Here is a 20,800-nt window from a genome sequence, read left to right on the forward strand (position 1 = left end):
CTCCCCAGCCTTTAACACCCATTTCCAAAGGGAGAGGGTGTAACACCCTCTCTCAGAGGAAATTCTATGTTCTGCCTTCCTGGGACTGGGCTGCCCAGACCCCAGAAGGGCAGAAACCTGTCTGTGGGGTGGCAGCAGCGGTAGCTGCAGAGAAAACCCCCAGAGAGCTGGTTTGACAGTACCCGGGGTTCATAGTGGAGCCCCGGGAATGCATGGAATTGGCTCCCTAATACCAGATTTGGAAAGGGGTGGGGGGGCAATTCCATGATTTTAGACATGTTACATGGCCATATTCGGAGTTACCATTGTGAAGCTACATATAGGTATTGACCTATATGTAGTGCACGCGTGTAATGGAGTCCCTGCCCTCACAAAGTCTGGGGAAATTGCCCTGAACTATGTGGGGGCACCTTTGCTAGTGCAAGGGTGCCCCCACATTTAGTAACTTTGCACCTAACCTTCAGCAAGTGAAGGTTAGACATGCAGGTGACTTATAAGTTACTTAAGTGCAGTGAAAATGGCTGTAAAATAACGTGGACGTTATTTCACTAAGGCTGCAGTGGCAGTCCTGTGTAAAGGTTTGCCTGAGCTCCCTATGGGTGGCAAAAGAAATGCTGCAGCCCATAGGGATCTCCTGGAACCCCAATACCTAGGTACCATATACTAGGGAATTATAATTGTGTTACAGTGTGCCAAGTGAAATTGGTAAAAGTGGTCACTAGCCTATAGTGATAAATGTAAAGGAAGAGAGAGCATAAGCACTGAGTTTCTGATTAGCAGAGCCTCAGTGACACAGTTAGGCACTATAAAGGTATACACATTTTGGCCACAAACTATGAGCACTGGGGTCCTGGCTAGCAGGATCCCAGTGAGACAAATAAAACACACTGACAAATACTCACAAACAGGCTAAAAGTGGGGGTAACAATGCTAGAAAGAGGCTACCTTCTCACAATAATTCAAGCCAGTTAGTCGGGAATGTGGGAAATAGTTCCATTTTATATTTCAGCATGACTATGAAGGTATATATGTGTGCTTGAGAATGAGCATCAATGTACATATTTGGACATGCTGAAAATCCCTGTCTGATGTATGATAAAACAGTTGCAAGCTTATCACTTGCAAACTTCTCACTCACTTGGGGAATGGTTATCACTGTATCTTCTGTCAGCACCCTCACTTCCCAAAGGACACAGATCTTCCTTTTCTTTTGCTCTTAGTGAAAAGATAGCAGTTGCAATCACTGGACCTAAGGAATAAAAAGGGGTTTGTAAGTGATGAACAGCTTCTTGAGTCATGGCCCAATAAACAAGAATGTAAACCCTGTGAGTTAATAACAAAATTGAATACAGAAATGAAAAGTACAACTTCCTGTGCAATTGAGGCTATCATTGCAAGTGGGTGTTGAGGGGACAAACGTAAATACTTTATTATTAAAAAATAAATGTAACAGGACAAATAATAAGCCACACAGATAACACATTGACAATCAGTGCTAACCAGTAGCTTTTAGATGTAAGGCAACTTTGGAGGTTATCTCTGCAGTGCCCAATGATTCCATGGTGAGGTCAAGGCCATGATTTTGGTGGAGATAAAAGACATTTTGTAGTTGTGCAAGAGTGTTAGGAGTATGCTTCTGCACTGTAATAGCAGAAGCTGTGGGAACTGCGGGACAGGTGGAGAGGTGAAGAGCAAAATAGTTGTGGGCATGGGAGTGTCTTAAAGGAAAGGATGTCTGTTGTGGCACTCTTGTGTAGACATTATGAATGTGGTATTTGCATGAAGCTAACCTAGCCAAAAAGGCAGCCTAGATAATAACAGATACATCTGAGAATGCCCCCATGGGAGATAAGAAGATACTCTAAAGAAGCTTGAGAGCTGCCTGGCAGGTATTTACTGAAATCTATCCCAAGTAAAATGCAAGCCATCAACCAAAGTTACAAGTTAGGTTTTGGCTGAGAGCACAGGAACAAATCCAGCAGAATCTACAGTAGTGCTAACCCTGCAAGTAAAATCTTTAGGTTTCACAGTGGACAGCCATTCCAGCTACCAAGTGAGTGACTAAAAGTTCACAGCACAACAATCCATACTGTAAGGGGCCTGTGAAATGTGATCACACTTTCCCAACCAACAGACACTTCACTGGCTTCCCATTGGTGCTGGATTCAAATTTCAAAGGCTCTTCTGTGCATACAAGGGTTTGCGGAGCATTGTCCACGCATAATTCGAAATTAAAATGCAAAAAAGATCACCAACCAATTACTTCCCTCTCTCCCCTTCAAATATGTAGAAAGAGAAGGTGGGCTGAGAGATATCTACTGACTGACCTCCTAAAGGGTCATGTTGCATTACTTATTCCTATCGGTCAGGCCACCACGGTAAATGTGTTATATAGATTTTCATAAGTTGGAGTACTTTGTGTGTAAGGGGTTCATGGCAACCGCATTGCCATCATTCTGCAAAAGCATGGGTTACAGTTTTGTAGGACAGAAACTGGGAGTCCGGTAGACCACTTGTGTCAATGAGATCTCCCAGTGGAATAAGCCCACCTTCTTGAGAACTGCCAACAGTCCTCAGACCCGTAGCCGACCAACTCCGGAGCCCCACTGCCGTAAAATAAGTAACTGGTGTGCCATGTGGTAGACCCACTATATGAATCCCTGGTGCATACGCCACCGGCCTATGAGCCCTCACCTGACTCCTTGTCCAGGAGTATAGTGCCACCTTCACCAGTATCGTTGGGTGGGGGATTGGCACGTCTGCTCGCAACAACCTTGGTAACAACTTGTCTTGATAAGGGGCCGAACCCAGTTGATCCAACCCTCCCTGCTGAGTCCCTCCTATCCATCTGGCAATACACTGTAGATGGGCGGCTAAGTAATACAACTCATAGTCTGGCACTCCCAGGCCCCCTTCCGTTGGGGGATGTTTCAGGGTTGCGAGGGATACGCTTTGTCTATTTCCATCCCATATAAGGTCTCTAACTAATGCAGCCACTCAACGAAACCATCCCAGCAGAATATTAATCGGTATATTCGCAAACATAAAGATAAAGTAGGAGGGTCAATTCCACCATCTTTGTTACTGCTATACGAGCCATCAGACACAGTTTCAGGGCTCTCCAAAAGATGACATTGCTTTTTATGGAACAATATGCTCTACCCAGATTACCCCCATATACATCTTCCAAGGTGTGTTAAATTTGGATACCAAGGTATCGAAAGGAAGAGGTCTCCCAAATGATTCCCGGAGGGAGGGGCTGCGGGGGTGAGTATCCTTCCTGCAGGGGAAAAGACAGGTCTTCGTGCTGTTCAGTAGCAAACCCGATACCCTCCCAAACCCCTCCAGTCTTTCAATAGCTTCTATTACCCCCCTTTCATTGTTTTCTAGGCATAGTAGCAGATCATCCGCATATAGTGAAATAATATGACGGTGACCACCTACCCGTAGCCAGATTGCGTCCCTTCTGTTTAAAACCAGGCTGCCAATGGTTCTATGGCAAGCGCAAATAATAAAGGGGACAGCCCTGCCTAATCCCTCTAAAGATGGCATACTCAGGAGACACAGTAACCCCGTCCGTACTCTAGCAGTGGGTTCTGTACATAAAAGCGTCACCCACTTTAACCAGTCTTCTCCCAGGTCCATGCGCCGCATCACCTTGATCAGGATATCCCAGCAGATAGAATCAAATGCTTTTTCGAGGTCTACCGACATAAGCGTGACCCCTGATTGGGACTGTGTATCTGGGTGACATAATATATGGCAAAGTCTGCGTAGGTTAAGGGAGGTGCTCCTGCCTGGGATAAATCCATTTTGATCCTCATGGACTAAAATCGGCATATAAGGAAGGATTCTATTTGCTAGGACCCCACTAAGGATTTTAAAGTCCGTTTTCAACATAAAAAGAGGGGGGTACGCTGAAGTCGGTGCCCCTGGATTAGTCGTCTTAGGCAATGGGACCACTAGTGCACTCCTAGTAGATACAGGCAATTTGCCCCACTCCCAAGACTGAGTATATGGGGTTATCAGTTTTGGGACCAGTGTATCCATATACACCAAATAAAATTCAGCCGGAAGGCCGTCAGGTCCCGGCGTTTTACCCTTGGCCATTTCCTTGATAAATGTACATAACTTCAGTGCAGTAATAGCACCCCCTAGTATCTCAGCCACCCCTTGTGGAAGTGTAGGTAGAGGGAGTCTGTCCAGAAGTGCCTCCTGTTTAACGTCTTGTATTAACTCTGGTCGCCCATACAGCGTCTCATAATATGTTCGAAATTCATCATTAATTAACTCTGGGGAGTGGATATGTTCTCCCGTCCCTTTACTTAAATATGTGATGGGGTTGCCTCTTAATTCTGGGCTGATCAACCAAGCCAATAAGCGACCAGATTTACCCTCCTCTTCATGAGTCTGGTCCATATATGCTCTATGGTCAATGTATTGTAACCTATCTAATGCTGCACTATGTTGTTGTTTGTGTACTTCCCGTAGTTGCTTCTCCGTTTAGGGGTCGTCTCTAATTCATGTATATTAGCTTCAAGGGTCCACAATTCCTCCTGTAGCGCCCTACGTGCCCCCACAGTCTGTCCCATACAATGTCCTCTTACCACAACCTTAAAGGCCTCCCATTTCACTAATGAGGAAGAGGCAGACCCCTGGTTAACTGCGAAATAATCTGCTATGTCCCTTCCCAATGAGTCCCTGTAACTATTGTCTTCAAGTGTTGCTTGTTGTAGCCGGTCTGAGAGGGCACGGAGTAAGCCCTAGAATAAGAGGGCTGTGCTCTCAAAGGTACTCCGTAGTCCACACCGCATGACATAGTCCTGCCAAGCAGAACAGTCTATCCTCGTGTATGTAGGAGAAGTCACGTTCATTTCTGTGTTGGAGCCTCCACAAATCCAAGGGGGCCCATTGCAGTAGCCACTCCTTAAACCCTACAGCCAATGGCGGAGTACAGCGGTCTAGTTGGCTATCGTCTACACAGTTAAAATCCCCACCAATCTGCAGATCTCCCCTCAGTATTGAGCCCACCTGTACTGACATATTATGCAAAAAAACAAGTTGGCCCTGGTTTGGGGCATAGACGCTACCCAGGGCGATCTCCCTTCCTGATTGTCTGCCTGTGACTAGCACATATCTCCCCTCCTTGTCAATGAGCTCAATATGAACTCCCGGTTTGACCCAAAATACCACCCCTCTTGCGTAGGCAGAATAAGAGGTAGCATAAAGGTGGCCTCGCCACTTCCGCTGTAGACAAGCTATTTCTATCCCCTTCAAATGTGTCTCTTGCAACATTGCTATATGAACTTCTCTGCGCTTCAAGTACTGGTAAGCTTTATAATGTTTGGCTGCCGATCCCAGACCCCGGACATTCCAAGTCATGCATGTAATATGTTGTGCTGTGGTAGCCATGTAAATACCGGCGGATCAAGTTGTCCTGCAAACACATCCGGTCCTCCCTCCTCCCCCGGCCTTCCTTTACTACCAATAATATATATCCTGCCTCGTGAAACATCAACCAAAACCCCTTAATAAACCCCCCAACCCCAGGGTCGAACAGCAACGCCTTCTGCCCAAACAAGTCAACTTCTGCGAACAAAACCATGTCTTCCGAGTTGTTTCCATATGCTCGTCCAGAGAGCATGGTCTAAAGCCAGGAATGTCCCTCCCGCCCAACATGTACAATAGTAGTCAGATTCCAATGTGCCCATATCCATAAAGAACGACCATGTTCCCACCATTACGTGTTGTGTTATTAGGCCCGTCAGTCTATATCATCCTTCATCTGGCGTTATCAATCTGTTTGAGGGAGCTTACGCCCATTAGCTTCGAGCCAGTAAGTGTTCAACAACTCGGAACAATCTTGTTAATAGGCAGTGTAACTATGCAATGAGTTATATAAGTTTGTCCACAGATTGAGGGGTTACCACTGGCAGTCTCTCATTCGCAGGGTCAGATCTATCAGCCTCCGAGCCTGTTACTGATCCACCCGCATCAGTCCCTGAGAGGAATCCCATGCGTTGTTGTCTTGCAATGTCTGCCGCCGCCTTGATAGCTGCTTCTTTCTCCGTGTGGTTTTGCGATCGGGTGGGTTTCAATCGCCCTTCCTGTCTTCGAACTCGCCAGCATTTTCCAGTAGGTCCCCGGATTACATCTTGTGTATGCTTCTTCCGTGTCCAGGGGGTCCCAACCTTGTGCGCCTTTAGCCAGTCCCATGACTCACTGGGGTCTTCACAAAAATGTGTTTTGCTGTATATTATGATTTTCAGTTTAGCTGACCTATTTCAAAATTTATTTTGAGGACCATACAGTGAAAAACGACAGTAACTAAAGACAGTGCAAATGTTAGAAAATACATGCAGCTCAACTTTACCCAGTGACATCAAGATCTGGTGGATTTCCTTCATCACATTTGCATAAAGGGTCTTCTGCCATTTGTGTAAAAGTTCCCACTCCTCGTGTGAGAAACAGGCAACAACATCCTGAAACGTGAGCAGCGTCTGAAAGAAGGATTATTATAAAATATATTTAGGTTGTGCTCTTCAGTCACACAAGTCAGGTATGATAATATGATGGCATCAGCTTCAGATAGGTCACACATTGTACCCAAAACAAGCCTGGTGTGTGGTCTTCCTCCATACTATCAAGGCCTGGCTGGTAAAAGTGAGAACAGAATACCTTTTGGCGGTGTTTTACGGAGTGTCATGTGTCAATGATATGCCAGACCAGTGTTAAACAATTGGAAACAAACATGCAAATGCCAAAAAGATGGTTGGTACATTTTATAACTACATCAAATTTGTTTGACATTGATGGCCCATGTTACAGACTGCATCCGACCAAGGGGCTGTTCAGTGAAACAGAATAAATCAAAAGCTTTGGGGTACAGAATGTTTTCAGCAAGTATATGAATTTTAGGTGGCTGCTTTGCAACCTTAATTGCAGGTTTAGGGAATTCCAATTCCGGATTTTCTTGTAGTTACTTTTATAGCTCAGATCTTAACTCTCGGTTACTAGTAAGTGTTTAATGGAGGGTGGCAGGCAGGAACGCCGATAGGCTGATATGGTCTATCTATGAAAGGATCAGAGACAGTCTGGAACATCCTGCTTTGTGTCACTTGCAGTTAGTCTTTCTCTTGCGAAGGCCTTCACATAGGGTGCTACAAAGTGTTCTAGTCTGCCAATTAGTACGACCCTAACTAACAAGAGTTAAGACCCAATCTAAGTGGATTCAAATAAACTTATAAGGACATGATCACATGTGATGGGACTAACTGAGATGAGTTCAAATAGATGCAGAGACAGACAGGTGAAAGGGGTTTACGTGACTTACAAATATTCAGTGGAGAGGATGTTTGCTTAAAGTCTGTTAAGCCACTAAAAGTCTTACAACTGATACTTAGTATGTCAAAGTCATGGCAAGGCCATTCTTTTGTTAACTTAGTAACTAGACTGAGAGATAGTGCAGTGCTATCTGTTGGAAATGGCCCGTTTTGCAGGGTTATCCCAAACTTTTTGCCTTCTTCCTCCTATTTTCCTGATTTGTTTTTGCTGGTTTAATGTCTCTGCGCACTTTACCACTGCAGATCAGTGCTAAAGTGCAAGTGTTCCCTATGTAAAGACTGGACATTGCTGGGTATCCTGCTTGTGAAGATTCTCCAAGGGCTTAGAGTAGAGCTTGCCTCCTGTTGGAAGCCTCAGGGATATCAAAGACTTCAGCTTCGTCTGCCTACAGCACTGGGAACTGTGTGTTTTATGCTGCAACAAAAGAAAAACCACTGAGACGCCATCAACTACGCCGCTGCTTGTACCATGATCTAACGATGATACATGGAGCCGTGCCCCACGTCGCACTGTAGCTGACCCGCAAAGCCACGGCCGGCCTGAACTGTTAGATTTGTTGTTTACAACGCAGTGATAGCCCCAGACGGAGCTATCGGCTTCAAGGAACTGTATTTTTAATTTAATTCCTGCAAAATTCATATCTCTAGCATTGTATGTTGGATATTTCTTGTTTTGGTCTTGATTTACACAGATAAATATTGTCTATTTTTCTAAACCTGGTGTGGTGTCCTTTTGCAGTGTTTTCACTGTATTACTGTGTGTTATGTGCAAATGCGTTTTCACTGTATTACTGTGTGTTATGTGCAAATGCTTTACTCATTGCTTTTGAGATAAGCGGACTGCTCGTGCCAAGCTACCAAGGGGGTGAGCATGGGTTATCTGAGCTGGGTACCCCACTTATCCTGACTAGAGTGAGGGTTCCTACTTGGACAGGGTGCAAGCGGACTGCCAACTAGAGACCCCATTTTTTCCACTATCAATGTAAATTTTACATTTCAAAATATAGACTGTGATATTGCCTACAGTGATACAATGGTACAGGAGATAAATCAGAAACAAGCAATCATTGGCAAAGCCAATAGGTCGCTGCAATCCGGGGACTGTTGGCGCTATCAATGTCTTTTAGACATGCTGAACAGCAGCCCGGCTGCCTTTCAGTATGCTTGAAAGTCATGTGAAAAAGTGCTATGACCCAACCAGTGCTGTATTCTTAACTCACATATCTGAAAGCGCTTTCATGTGCATAATGATGAAAAGGTTTTGATGAAATAAAATATTTGGGCAAGAGTTCACATTTTAATTTGGAAAAGATGCGATTTATCCAGTTTTTCTGGTTGCGCTTTGTACAACTCTGCCAGGAAGCAAGTCTCTATTTGTCTTTACTTATGTTAAGGCTTTCTTTTTACCTGTTCATTCATTTTGCTGTAGTTTTTAAATACAACAAACCTGACCAAAGTCTGAGTGCTTTACACGAGCACTAGTTACATTACACAAGCTCACAAGCTGGTGCATGATGCATCCGGCTTTAGAATGAGCTTGAATGCAGGGTTTGCAGAAAAACTGTCTTCAGGACTTTATGTTAGTCTTGGTAGTGTAATATGCTTAGATTAATTTCCTAGCAGTTGGCAGTCAAAGCAGCATTTCATGGCCACTCCTATTTGGAAACCTAGATGTCTCGCCATCTGTTAATAGCGGATGCTTTTTATGGGGAAGGTTTTAGATATTTTCGTTTATTTTATACTCTGCATGGTTTTATATTGATTTGATTTGTGTAAATGTTAATTATTGTTTTTTGCACTTTGATGGCCTGGAGTGCAGCAATAAAGTATTGGTATTATTATTACAATCTCACAAGCATTGTTTATAGGCATGGTGAGATTAAGTTATGTGCTCAGAATCCCAGGTTGTTGAGCCAACACCAAGAGGTTTGGCAGACATGGGCACAAGGCAGATCATATTTCTGCAAAAGAAGACATTTCACTGGGAGACCAATAGATTCTGAATGCGAGAGAGACCTCCAAGACCACCAGTTTTCCTGCACAGGTGAAGTAGAGGCCAGCTTTGGGATGGAAACCCAGCAGTATTAGAGGAGAGAAACACAAAATCAAAAGCAATTCAGGAGCTGCTGCTCAATGCTGTACGCAAAGGAGCCATTACAAAACCAGCACTACCCCCCCATGCTTCTCCCTGCCTGAGAGTGCATGCTTACAAAACACACCAAAAATGCTTAAGTAAAACAAATAAAACGAATATCATAAAGCACGAGGGTGCCTAATAGCTCCCACAAGAGGTTTGCAGGAGCACATTGTTTTTCTATTAGAAACTGCTTTGTTTCACAGGCACAACACGAACGAGGGCAGTGGAGGAGCTTAGGAAACCGGGACTACTGAGAGGGCGGGTGTGAAGAAGAAACAGACTGCGCCAGAGGGCAAAACACAAGCATCTATGCGGAGCGCTGAAACAAAAGGAACTGACTGTTACAGAGTGGAAAACACAAGCACTAATGCGGAGTGCTGAAACAAAAGGAACTGGGGACGTGCTAAAGACTCGAGAGGGACTACATATCCCAAGCTGGTTTGAGGCCCCAGGAGGCGGCCATTTTCGCCTGCACCCACTTGACACCAACGAGCGGTATAAAGCGCGTGGGGGCACTGGGCTGCGCGGGACGCGCTAAAGACTTGAGAGGGGCTACATATCCCAAACTGCTTTGAGGCCCCAGGAGGCGGCCATTTTCACCTGCACCTGCATCCACTTGACACCAACGAGCGCTATAAAGCGCGTGGGGGCACCTCGCTGCGTGGGACGTGCTAAAGACTCGAGAGGGACTACATATCCCAAGCTGCTTTGAGGCCCCAGGAGGCGGCCATTTTCACCTGCACCCACTTGACACCAACAAGCGCTATAAAGCGCATGGGGGCACCTCGCTGCGCGGGACGCGCGCGGTCCAAAGGCGGGCCCGTCCATGCCTGTCGGAGCCTGGAAGAGGCTGGGCTACCCCCCTAACATTGACCATTCAAGTAGGCATCATTGATCTTAGCTCGATGCGCTATTGCCAATACTGTGCCATCCCGTAGGTTGCATCATTATACTGATACTCTGTAGAAAATTTTTCCACCAATAACCGTCCCAGATGGGTAAAAGGAAAGCAATAGAGGCTGGGGCAGGGGTTGTGCTAAAAGCTAAGCGAAAAAGCATGCAGCTAGTAACTGCGTTATGGACAGAAATGACTCTCTCTTGGGTGAATGCAAGGGAATTTTAACTACTCCTCAGGGAAATAATTCTAACGGTACTGGGGGGAGCACTCCCCAACCAATAGGAGGGCTGGCCCAAAGAAAATTGCTGAGATTTTTGTGAAACGTGGGCAACAAGACACAGCCACTACAGGGCAGGGAGAGGGCAGGAATGTTATCACCCACACTGCTCCATCTCCACTGAAAGAGCTACCACTGGGCTCTAACAATTTCATCCACTGCAGCAACCGCTTTAATCCGTTAATCAACGCCCTACAATCACATGATGACATCGACCCAGGTATCAGGGTGGATGGGCTAGCAGCCGCAAGCACACACTGAACTCACATAAACCCACAGCACATTCAATGCATACAAGATTTAAAAAAGGAAGTACTAGAACTTAAGCTCATGGTTAACTCCTTAATTGCAATAGTAAAACAGTTAACCAGGGATGTAGAATTCCTATCGCCCGACGCCCGAGACATCTTGTTTGGGGTCAAGGGCAACAAGTTTTTATGTTTACTTTGTCCTTGGGACAAGTAGGCCCAACCCTCTGCAGCACAAACCCTTTGGCTCCTTGTTTATAGAGAGTGGAACTCTCTGCAGTTGAGGTAATGTGTTTCGAACTTGTATTTATGGTTCATTATTTGAAAGCCTTCATTATTAGGGTGAGTGCTGTAAATAAATGTTTTAAGGTCACATTTCACTACTGACGTTGGTTCCAGTAGAAAAACAAAAAAACGTGTATACACATGTTTGAAAAGTTTAGGCTATGAGGCTAATTATAATGCTCCCAGAATGCTCTCTGATTAGATGCAAATGAAGTGTCATTTAGTAAAATGTGTTGATGCATGCTAGTATTTCCCAAAAATATTTCTAATGGAAAATCAGTGTAACCGTTTTCAACACGATTATGGGAAGCATGAAAATAAACAAACACTTACAAAGCCAACTGATCTGACATATTTTTATGTCTTTTAGTTTCATCAATGTGTGTCTTGTTTTGACATGGCTTTTGTAACACTTTATTATTGTGGGAGCTACCAGGCCCTCAACATTGTAACAAACACTGCTCCTCCATGTTCATTGCAAAGGTGCACCCTCCAGTTTCGTTACGTCACTGATTGCCACTGTAGTTCCTGACACTGAACAAAACTACTTTGTGTGCCAATATGCTCCTTGTGGAAGAGCAGAATGCGATCACTCACAGTAAAGCCAGCCGAAAGAGAGAAATAGAAGTTTAATAAACACAAAGGGGGTCATTCAGACCTTGGCGGACGGCCTCCGCCGACAAATGACCGCACAGCGGTCAAAAGACCGCGGCGGCCATTCAAACATTTCCGCTGGGCAGGCGGGCGCTCTCCAAAAGAGCGCCCGCCGGCCCAGCGGAAATGCCCCTGCAACGTGGACGCCGGCTCAGAATTGAGCCGGCGTAGTTGCAGGGGTGCGACGGGTGCAGTTGCACCCGTCGCGTATTTCAGTGTCTGCAGCGCAGACACTGAAATACTTTGTGGGGCCCTCTTACGGGGGCCCCGCGGCACCCCCTACCGCCATCCTGTTCATGGCGGGTTTCCCGCCATGAACAGGATGGCGGTAGGGGGTGTCTGAATCCCCATGGCGGCGGAGCGTGCTCCGCCGCCATGGAGGATTCAATGGGGCAGCGGTAAACCAGCGGGAGACCGCCGGTTTACCCTTTCTGACCACGGCTAAACCGCCGCGGTCAGAATGCCCCTGGGAGCACCGCCAGCCTGTTGGCGGTGCTCCCGTGGTCGGTGACCCTGGCGGTCACCAGGCGGCAGGGTCAGAATGACCCCCAAAATGTCTTTGTTAACACCAGACCTAATTAGGGACCAACACCCACATGTAGGTAGCTTTTTGCATGCCGCAAATAGAGACTTTCGCTGTTTGCGACATGCAAAAAGCACATTGCGATGCACAAACCCAGTTTTGCGATTCGGTAACCTGGTAAAACGGGTTTGCGACTCGCAATTAGGAAGGGGTGTTCCCTTCCAAATTGTGATTCGCAGTGCAATGTAGGATTGTTTTGTGACCGCGGGCGCAAACCAATCGCAGTTTCCACCCATTTCAAATGGGTGCTAACACTTTCGCAAAAGGGAAGGGGTCCCTATGGGACCCCTTCCCCATTGTGAATGTCACTGTAAACATTTTTTCAGAGCAGGCAGTGGTCTTGCGGACCACTGCCTGCTCTGCTTTCGTTTTTGTAATGCATCTCGTTTTCCTTTAAGGAAAACGGGCTGCATTACAAAAAAACAAAAACTGCTTTATTGAAAAGCAGTCACAGACATGGTGGTCTGCTGTCTCCAGCAGGCCACCATCCCTGTGAGGGCCGCCATTCACAAGGGGGTCGCAAACTGCGACCCACCTCATGATTATTCATGAGGTGGGCATTTGCGAAGCCCTTGCGAATCACAGATGGTGTCAGGGACTCCATCCTACATTCGGATTTGCGACTCGCAATTTGTGGTTCGCAAATCTGAACCTACCTACATCGGGCCCCAAATTCTTAAAGAAAGTCACAAAAGTGCACCCATGGTATATGTCGTACCCCTATAAAATATTTGTGAACTGTATTTTAGCATGGGTAAATACGATGTGTAGATTTGCTCATGTGAAAATCTATTAAGCATTTGCAAGTTCATTTTCCCTCCAGCCACTTTCTTCCCAACCCTGGAAGAAGTTCTAATTCTGCCATTGTCAGGAGTAAATGTCCAACCTTTCTTATTATGGAAAAATATTAGAGAGAAGCTGGTGAAAATCTTTAAAACATGCAGGTTAGTAGGTTTGCAGACTCAAAGGAATTCCAGCCCTGGAACTATTGCTTACTGCTTCCTCCAGCCCCAGTATGCAGATCTGCAGAAAGGTGGCAAAATAAGGAAATTGCTACAGTAGGGATTGAAACTGCAAGTATTCAAGCCCTACTATGGTGGTAGCCCTGGCATAATCAGAGAGGCTATTATCAGAGCTCTTACATAATGAGATTGCTGCCATAATTTGTCGCCACACTACATGGCACCAAAGGGACAAGTAGATCTTTTTACAGGACAAGTAGATTTGAGAAGCAACCTGTCCCCTGGACAAGTAGATATTTTAATAAATTCCACACCCCTGGTTAACTCTTGCAGATGACACGGCCACCATGAACCTTACCCAAAGCCCAACCCTACCAGGCACCACGATGAATCTGCCCATTCTTTCAGCACCCAGTTGTGATGGCCTCCTCCCAGTCGGTGCTAAGACCAAGAACTTACTCCAGCCTCCTTTACACAACAGTTTAGGCGCAGGAAATGCACTAGACGACCATCACGAAATCCCCAAACTCATGAGCAATACTGCCCCAAAATACTCTGCACAGCCTGCCATTGATTGGTCTCAATCAGGTAATGTAGTTCTAATGGTCAACGTTCCCAAGTTAAACACATCGACACATAAGGAAGGGGCATACTCTATTAAAAACAAGGCAATCCATTGGATTTGCCATGTAAGAGTCTGTCGCTCTGTAATACGCGAGGCCATAATCAATGTAGCACGATGGCCAGACCCGGGAACACATTTTGACATTTTAAAACTGACACTCAAGGACGGGACCATGGTGGACAATTTGGTGGCCCTAGATGCAAGAACAAGCCCACCAGCACATTTGTGCATCCAGTTCAAATACCCTAGGCCACCTACGCACTACGGGGATTGCCCGAGCTACTGCCCAGCAAACAATTTATCTACCCTTGGCAAAAACGATTGACTTAAAGCTTCATCTAAAATCTATGCTGAAAAACCACGTAACCAACTAATATCAATCACCCCCGGCCTGCTGCAAGCCCTAGCACTGCCAGTGGAAGTATTCTCTCTCCCATTTATGACATATTCCCCAAGACCTTTGACAGTTTACTGTGCAAATATGACAATACTGCATCTTTCATTTTGCAGGAATATTGCCCACCAAATCAAGAACCGATAGCTAAGCCTGCAAGCATTTCCCTCACCAGGGCCAGGTCAGCTCCATTAGAGGAACATCAACACTCACCCCAGGTCTCACTGACCAACATTGGTATTGATCCACTTCTTCCCACTCAACCACACCCGCCAAATCAACCTCTGGCAGCTAATCATGCAAATACCAGGCAACTAGACAGGATAGTTCAACCCCTCACTGGGGTATGACTTGCCTCATGGAACGTGGCAGGTTTGAAATCTATTCTCCCTCTTCCGTCCTTTACCTCTTTTATTGATGAACATGACATAGGCCTTCTTCAAGAGACATGGCCAACCGATCCACTTTTTCGAACAGGCTATTCAAACTTCCACATCCCTGCCGTACCCAGTACTAGAGGCAGGCCTTCAGGGGGCTTGACCATTTGGATCAGCACATCACTTAGCTGTCATATATTACAGCTACCCACCGATTCTCCCGACCTGTTAGGTCTTCGTCTATCATTCGGGCCTGACACTGTTGTGAACATTTTCAATATCTACACCCGAGGGGTCGGGGGGGGTCAAGTCTCCAAAACCCTTTGTGTCCTGGCAGCCCTTTTGCAAAACTGTCACCGCCATCATAAAAACCATTGTGGCAGGTGACCTCAATGTCACATTCGAACCTCTAGACTGGGATGATCTCAGGTCCACAGACGAGGAGGATCGAGCTTGGTCTATCCCCTCCCTGTCCATCCCACTCATCAAGAGATGGACGCAGGTCGCTGTCCAAGTTAAGTCACTGAGCATGGAATTCGGGCTCAGGGCGTTAAATGGCAGAACCAAATCAAACGCCAAAGGCCATCACACATTCAACAAAACCAACCACACCAGCAGAATCGACTATTGTGTATTCGACATAAGATTATGGCCCCTAGTCATCGATATGACGATCGTTGAAAGAACTGAAAGTGATCATAATCCTCTCTCTGTTCACACATTAGCTTTGGGCAACCTCTCGCCCACGATTAACTCCTCAGTAGCAGCACCAGAGGGTATTAGCCTGGTTAACGACAAATGACACCTAAAGTGGGACAAGGTTGCGGCTCGGCCCGCACTCATCAACGCAGCCAATAACACCCTAAAGGCTACATTAATGAACCTAGAGGTGGGTCCCGCAATCCCCTATAAGGAAATAAGCTTAATCCACACCTCATGCTTCAGGGATATCGCAGCCCACTTCTCAGTATCCACAGCCCATCATGGCAAGAGACCCATAGGTAGGCACCGCTGGTTCAATAAAATGTGCCGGTCCCTAAATAAGCACCTAATCCAAGCTATTAAATCCAAGGATGCAACCGCCATCCGCCTAGCTAGAAAGTCCTACAAGTCAGCCATACGCAATGTCAAGCGTGACCAAGATGATAAGTGGTGGTCAGCACTTAGTGACGCTGTGCGCGAGAGGAACTGTAGTCTGTTCTGGTCCCTGGCCGCGCGAGAGGAACTGTAGTCTGTTCTGGTCCCTGGCCGCGCGTTTAGTGACACTGTGCACGAGAAGAACTGTAGTCTGCTCTGGTCCCTGGCCGCGCGAGGCCCAGAAAGCAGTGGATTGGACATTACAACCAACATCGCCCCGAAGGACTGGGTAGATCATTTTAGCAGGCTGTACTCCCATGACCACGATAGCCCCACCCCTGTTCGCATGGACCCCTGCCTAAACTCTTCTTTAGCACCCACCACTGAAGTACCCCAGTTGTTCTCTCAAAGTGACATAACTTATTCCCTAGGCGCCATAAAACGCGGCAGGGCCCCTGGCTCGGATGGTGTCCCAGCAGACCTGTTCTCAACCGACATAGCATCCTGGTCAAGATACCTCACCATCATAGCGAACGCAATAGCATCTGGGGCGCCTATCCCTGAGTCCTGAAAAGGGGCTATTGTTATCCCTATCTTTAAAAAGGGCGACAGATCATTCCCCTGCAACTACAGACCAATTAGTCTAATTGACTGTGTGCAAAAAGTCTTCTGCCACTGCCTCTTGGGAAAGATCGAAGACTGGATGACTGAACATGATATTCTTAGTCCCCTCCAAGCCGGTTTCCGGAAGAAAAATCTACCACTGATCAAGCCCTCAGGTTCCTATTTTTATACTAGAAAACAGTGCTCATTGCTAAAAGGGAGCCTTTATGTAGCTTCTGTGGATCTGAAGTCTGCTTTTGGCCTAGTACCTCGTAACAAACTATGGGACACTCTCTCCCGAATGGGAATCCCGGAGCATATCCTAGCAGTATTGATATGGCTCCACGAGGACAACTACGCACGAGTTAGGTGGGACAACAAGGGGCAACTAACTGATAGAATCCATGTATCAAGGGGTGTGCGGCAAGGGTGTGTCCTTGCCCTGACCCTCTTCTCTCTGTATATCAATGAAATAGTCCCTTCCCTGCTTAGAGTGGAGGCTGACGCACCATCACTTGGCACACAAAAAATCCCTGTCTTGCTCTTTGCAGATGATACTCTCCTGATATCCAAGACCCCTAGTGGACTAAGGAAACTCCTCACGTGCTTTGAGAAAGTCTGCTCAATGCAGGAACTTGAAATCAATGCTCTAAAACAAAACTACTGACCCTTAATCCCCATAGATCTTTTAGAGGGAAGTTTACACTAGAGGGCACCACACTTGAGAAGGTGGGCATTTTCAGCTACCTGGGTATAACATTGACTGACAACATGTCTTAGAAATCACACATAGGAAACCAAGCCTTAAAACTAAAGCAAACAACAGGGGTACTATCAAAAATCTTTCACCTCTCACACACAAAACCAATTTGCCAACCAATACAGATATACGAAGCCCAGGCTGTGACCTCAGCACTTTACGGGGCTGAACTATGGGGTTATGCTAAAATTCAAGACATAACCATCGCTGAGAACAACTTCCTGATAAACCTTGTGTCCCTTCCGCCAAGCACTCCACTGTTCCCCCTTTTTAAGGATCTTGGCATAAAACGCATTGGTCATAAAGCCCACCTACGCCCTCTGCTGTATTGGTGGCATCGCTGGACTACTCCAGAGCTTGAAACCTATACTGAAGCCCTGCAGGTTATTTTAAAAGCTAACCATCTTCACAGAATCCCCTGGCTATGATACATCAAGGGGTCACTTTACTCACTCGGGCTCAGTGAACTCTGGAATTCACCAACCACCTCCGTCTTTCCCTCGAAAAGCGAACTAAAGAAACTATATTGGCAGATCACGAAGATATAGGGGCCGCACTTCACACTACATTATCTTGTGACTTTGTTAACTTAAAAGAGACATGCAAGTATGAGGCTTTTTCGGACATAATCACGGTCTCAAGGGAAAGGAAACTGTACTTTCAGCTCCGCATTGGAACGCTACCATTAAGACTTTTCACCAGCCGCTGGTCACACAAAGAATCAACCGCCTGTCCAGCCTGCAAAGCCCCCGTCGAGAATCTCCCTCACGTCCTTTTTGCCCGCCCCGGGTACACCGCCTCACGTAGTAAATGGCTGGCCCCGGCATGCAGAAAGCTGGGAGTCCGCAGCTCTGAAATAGCCCTGCGAATCCTCAGATCAGACACTAGGCCAACGCTAGTGATCGTCGTTGCCAAATTCCTCGGAGCTAGCTGGTTTGTCAGAGGGAAATTCTTATCTGTTTAATGATTCCAACAAGACTGTCCCATCGCACTGTGTGAGTGTATTTTATTTTTATTCCATTTTTATCATTATATGTATTGTTATATTTATTACCATGTGTATTTATTTGTATTTATTGCTGCTATGCGCTTTTATGGCTCTTGTAGCCGCAATAAAGTTTCTTTTGACTTGACTGGTACAGAGGGGAAAACACAAGCACTAATGCGGAGTGCTGAAACAAAAGTAACTGACTGGTACAGAGGGGAAAACACAAGCACTAAAAGGAAAACACAAGCACTAATGCGGAGCGCTAAAACAAAAGGAACTGACTGGTACAGAGGGGAAAACACAAGCACTAATACGGAGCGCTGAAACAAAAGGAACTGACTGGTACAGAGTGGAAAACACAAGCACTAATGCGGAGCGCTGAAACAAAAGGAACTGACTGGTACAGAGGGGAAAACACAAGCACTAATGCGGAGCGCTGAAACAAAAGCAACTGACTGGTACAGAGGGGGAAACACAAGCACTAATACGGAGCGCTGAAACAAAAGGAACTGACTGGTACAGAGTGGAAAACACAAGCACTAATGCGGAGCGCTGAAACAAAAGGAACTGACTGGTACAGAGGGGAAAACACAAGCACTAATAAGGAGTGCTGAAACAAAAGCAACTGACTGGTACAGAGGGGGAAACACAAGCACTAATGCGGAATGCTGAAACACAAGCACCTATGTGGAGTGCTGAAACAAAAGCAACTGACTGCTCCAGAGGGCAAAACACAAGCACTAATGCGGAGTGCTGAAACAAAAGGAGCTGACTAGTACAGAGGGGGAAACACAAGCACTAATGCGGAGTGCTGAAACACAAGCACCTATGTGGAGTGCAGAAACAAGAGGAACTGACTGGTACAGAGGGAGAAACACAAGCACTAATGCAGAGTGCTAAAACAAAGGGAACTGACTGGTACAGAGGGGAAAACACAAGCACCTATGTGGAGTACTGAAACAAAAGGAACTGACTGGTACAGAGGGGAAAACACAAGCACCTATGTGGAGTGCTGAAACAAAAGGAACTGACTGGTACAGAAGGGAAAACACAAGCACTAATGTGGAGTGCTGAAACACAAGCACCTATGTGGAGTGCTGAAACAAAAGGAACTGACTGGTACAGAGGGGGAAACACAAGCACTAATGCGGAGTGCTGAAACACAAGCACCTATGTGGAGTGATGAAACAAAAGGAACTGACTGGTACAGAGGGGAAAACACAAGCACTAATGCGGAGTGCTGAAACACAAGCACCTATGTGGAGTGCTGAAACAAAAGGAACTGACTGGTACAGAGGGGGGAAACACAAGCACCTATGTGGAGTGCTGAATCAAAAGGAACTGACTGGTACAGAGGAGGAAACACAATGAAACAAAAGGAACTGACTGGTACAGAGGGGGAAACAAAAGCACCTATGTGGAGTGCTAAAACAAAATGAACTGACTGGTACAGAGAGGAAAACACAAGCACCTATGTGGAGGGCTGAAACAAAAGGAACTGACTGGTACAGAGGGGAAACACAAGCACTAATGCGGAGTGCTGAAACAAAAGAAACTGACTGGTACAGAGGGGAAAAAACAAGCACCTATGTGGATGCTAAAACAAAATGAACTGACTGGTACAGAGAGGAAAACACAAGCACCTATGTGGAGTGCTGAAACAAAAGGAACTGACTGGTACAGAGGGGAAACACAAGCACCTATGTGGAGTGCTGAAACAAAAGGAACTGACTGGTACAGAGAGGAAACACAAGCACTAATGCGGAGTGCTAAAACAAAAGGAACTGACTGGTACAGAGGGGGAAACACAATGAAACAAAAGGAACTGACTGGTACAGAGGGGGAAACACAAGCACCTATGTGGAGTGCTGAATCAAAAGGAACTGACTGGTACAGAGGAGGAAACACAATGAAACAAAAGGAACTGACTGGTACAGAGGGGGAAACAAAAGCACCTATGTGGAGTGCTAAAACAAAATGAACTGACTGGTACAGAGAGGACAACACAAGCACCTATGTGGAGGGCTGAAACAAAAGGAACTGACTGGTACAGAGGGGAAACACAAGCACTAATGCGGAGTGCTGAAACAAAAGGAACTGACTGGTACAGAGGGGAAAAAACAAGCACCTATGTGGATGCTAAAACAAAATGAACTGACTGGTACAGAGAGGAAAACACAAGCACCTATGTGGAGTGCTGAAACAAAAGGAACTGACTGGTACAGAGTGGAAAACAAAAGCACTGATGCGGAATGCTGAAACAAAAGAAACTGACTGGTACAGAGGGGGAAACACAAGCACTAATGCGGAGTGCTGAGAAAAAAGGAACTGACTGGTACAGAGGGGAAAACACAAGCACTAATGCGGAGTGCTGAGACAAAAGGAACTGACTGGTACAGAGTGGAAAACAAAAGCACTGATGCGGAGTGCTGAAACAAAAGAAACTGACTGGTACAGAGGGGGAAACACATGCACTAATGCAGAGCGCTGAAACAAAAGGAACTGACTGGTACAGAGAGGAAAACACAAGCACTAATGCAGAGTGCTGAAACAAAAGGAACTGACTGGTACAGAGGGGAAAACACAAGC

The 20,800-nt window shown here is 46.1% G+C and overlaps 1 protein-coding gene across 1 annotated transcript in view; it reads right to left on the minus strand.

Annotated features, from left to right (window-relative positions):
- Positions 1 to 20,800, minus strand: part of LOC138249620 (zinc finger protein Xfin-like) — a 318,126-nt gene that overhangs the window by 294,108 nt on the left and 3,218 nt on the right. Inside the window, exons 2-3 of the mRNA XM_069203568.1 lie at positions 6,374 to 6,500; positions 1,139 to 1,249 (exon numbers count right to left, since the gene is read on the minus strand). Coding sequence (XP_069059669.1) covers positions 1,139 to 1,249; positions 6,374 to 6,500 — 238 coding nt within the window. The remainder of the gene's footprint in view (positions 1 to 1,138; positions 1,250 to 6,373; positions 6,501 to 20,800) is intronic.

This window comes from Pleurodeles waltl, chromosome 8 (genome assembly GCF_031143425.1).
Source record: "Pleurodeles waltl isolate 20211129_DDA chromosome 8, aPleWal1.hap1.20221129, whole genome shotgun sequence".
Lineage (NCBI taxonomy): Eukaryota > Metazoa > Chordata > Amphibia > Caudata > Salamandridae > Pleurodeles > Pleurodeles waltl.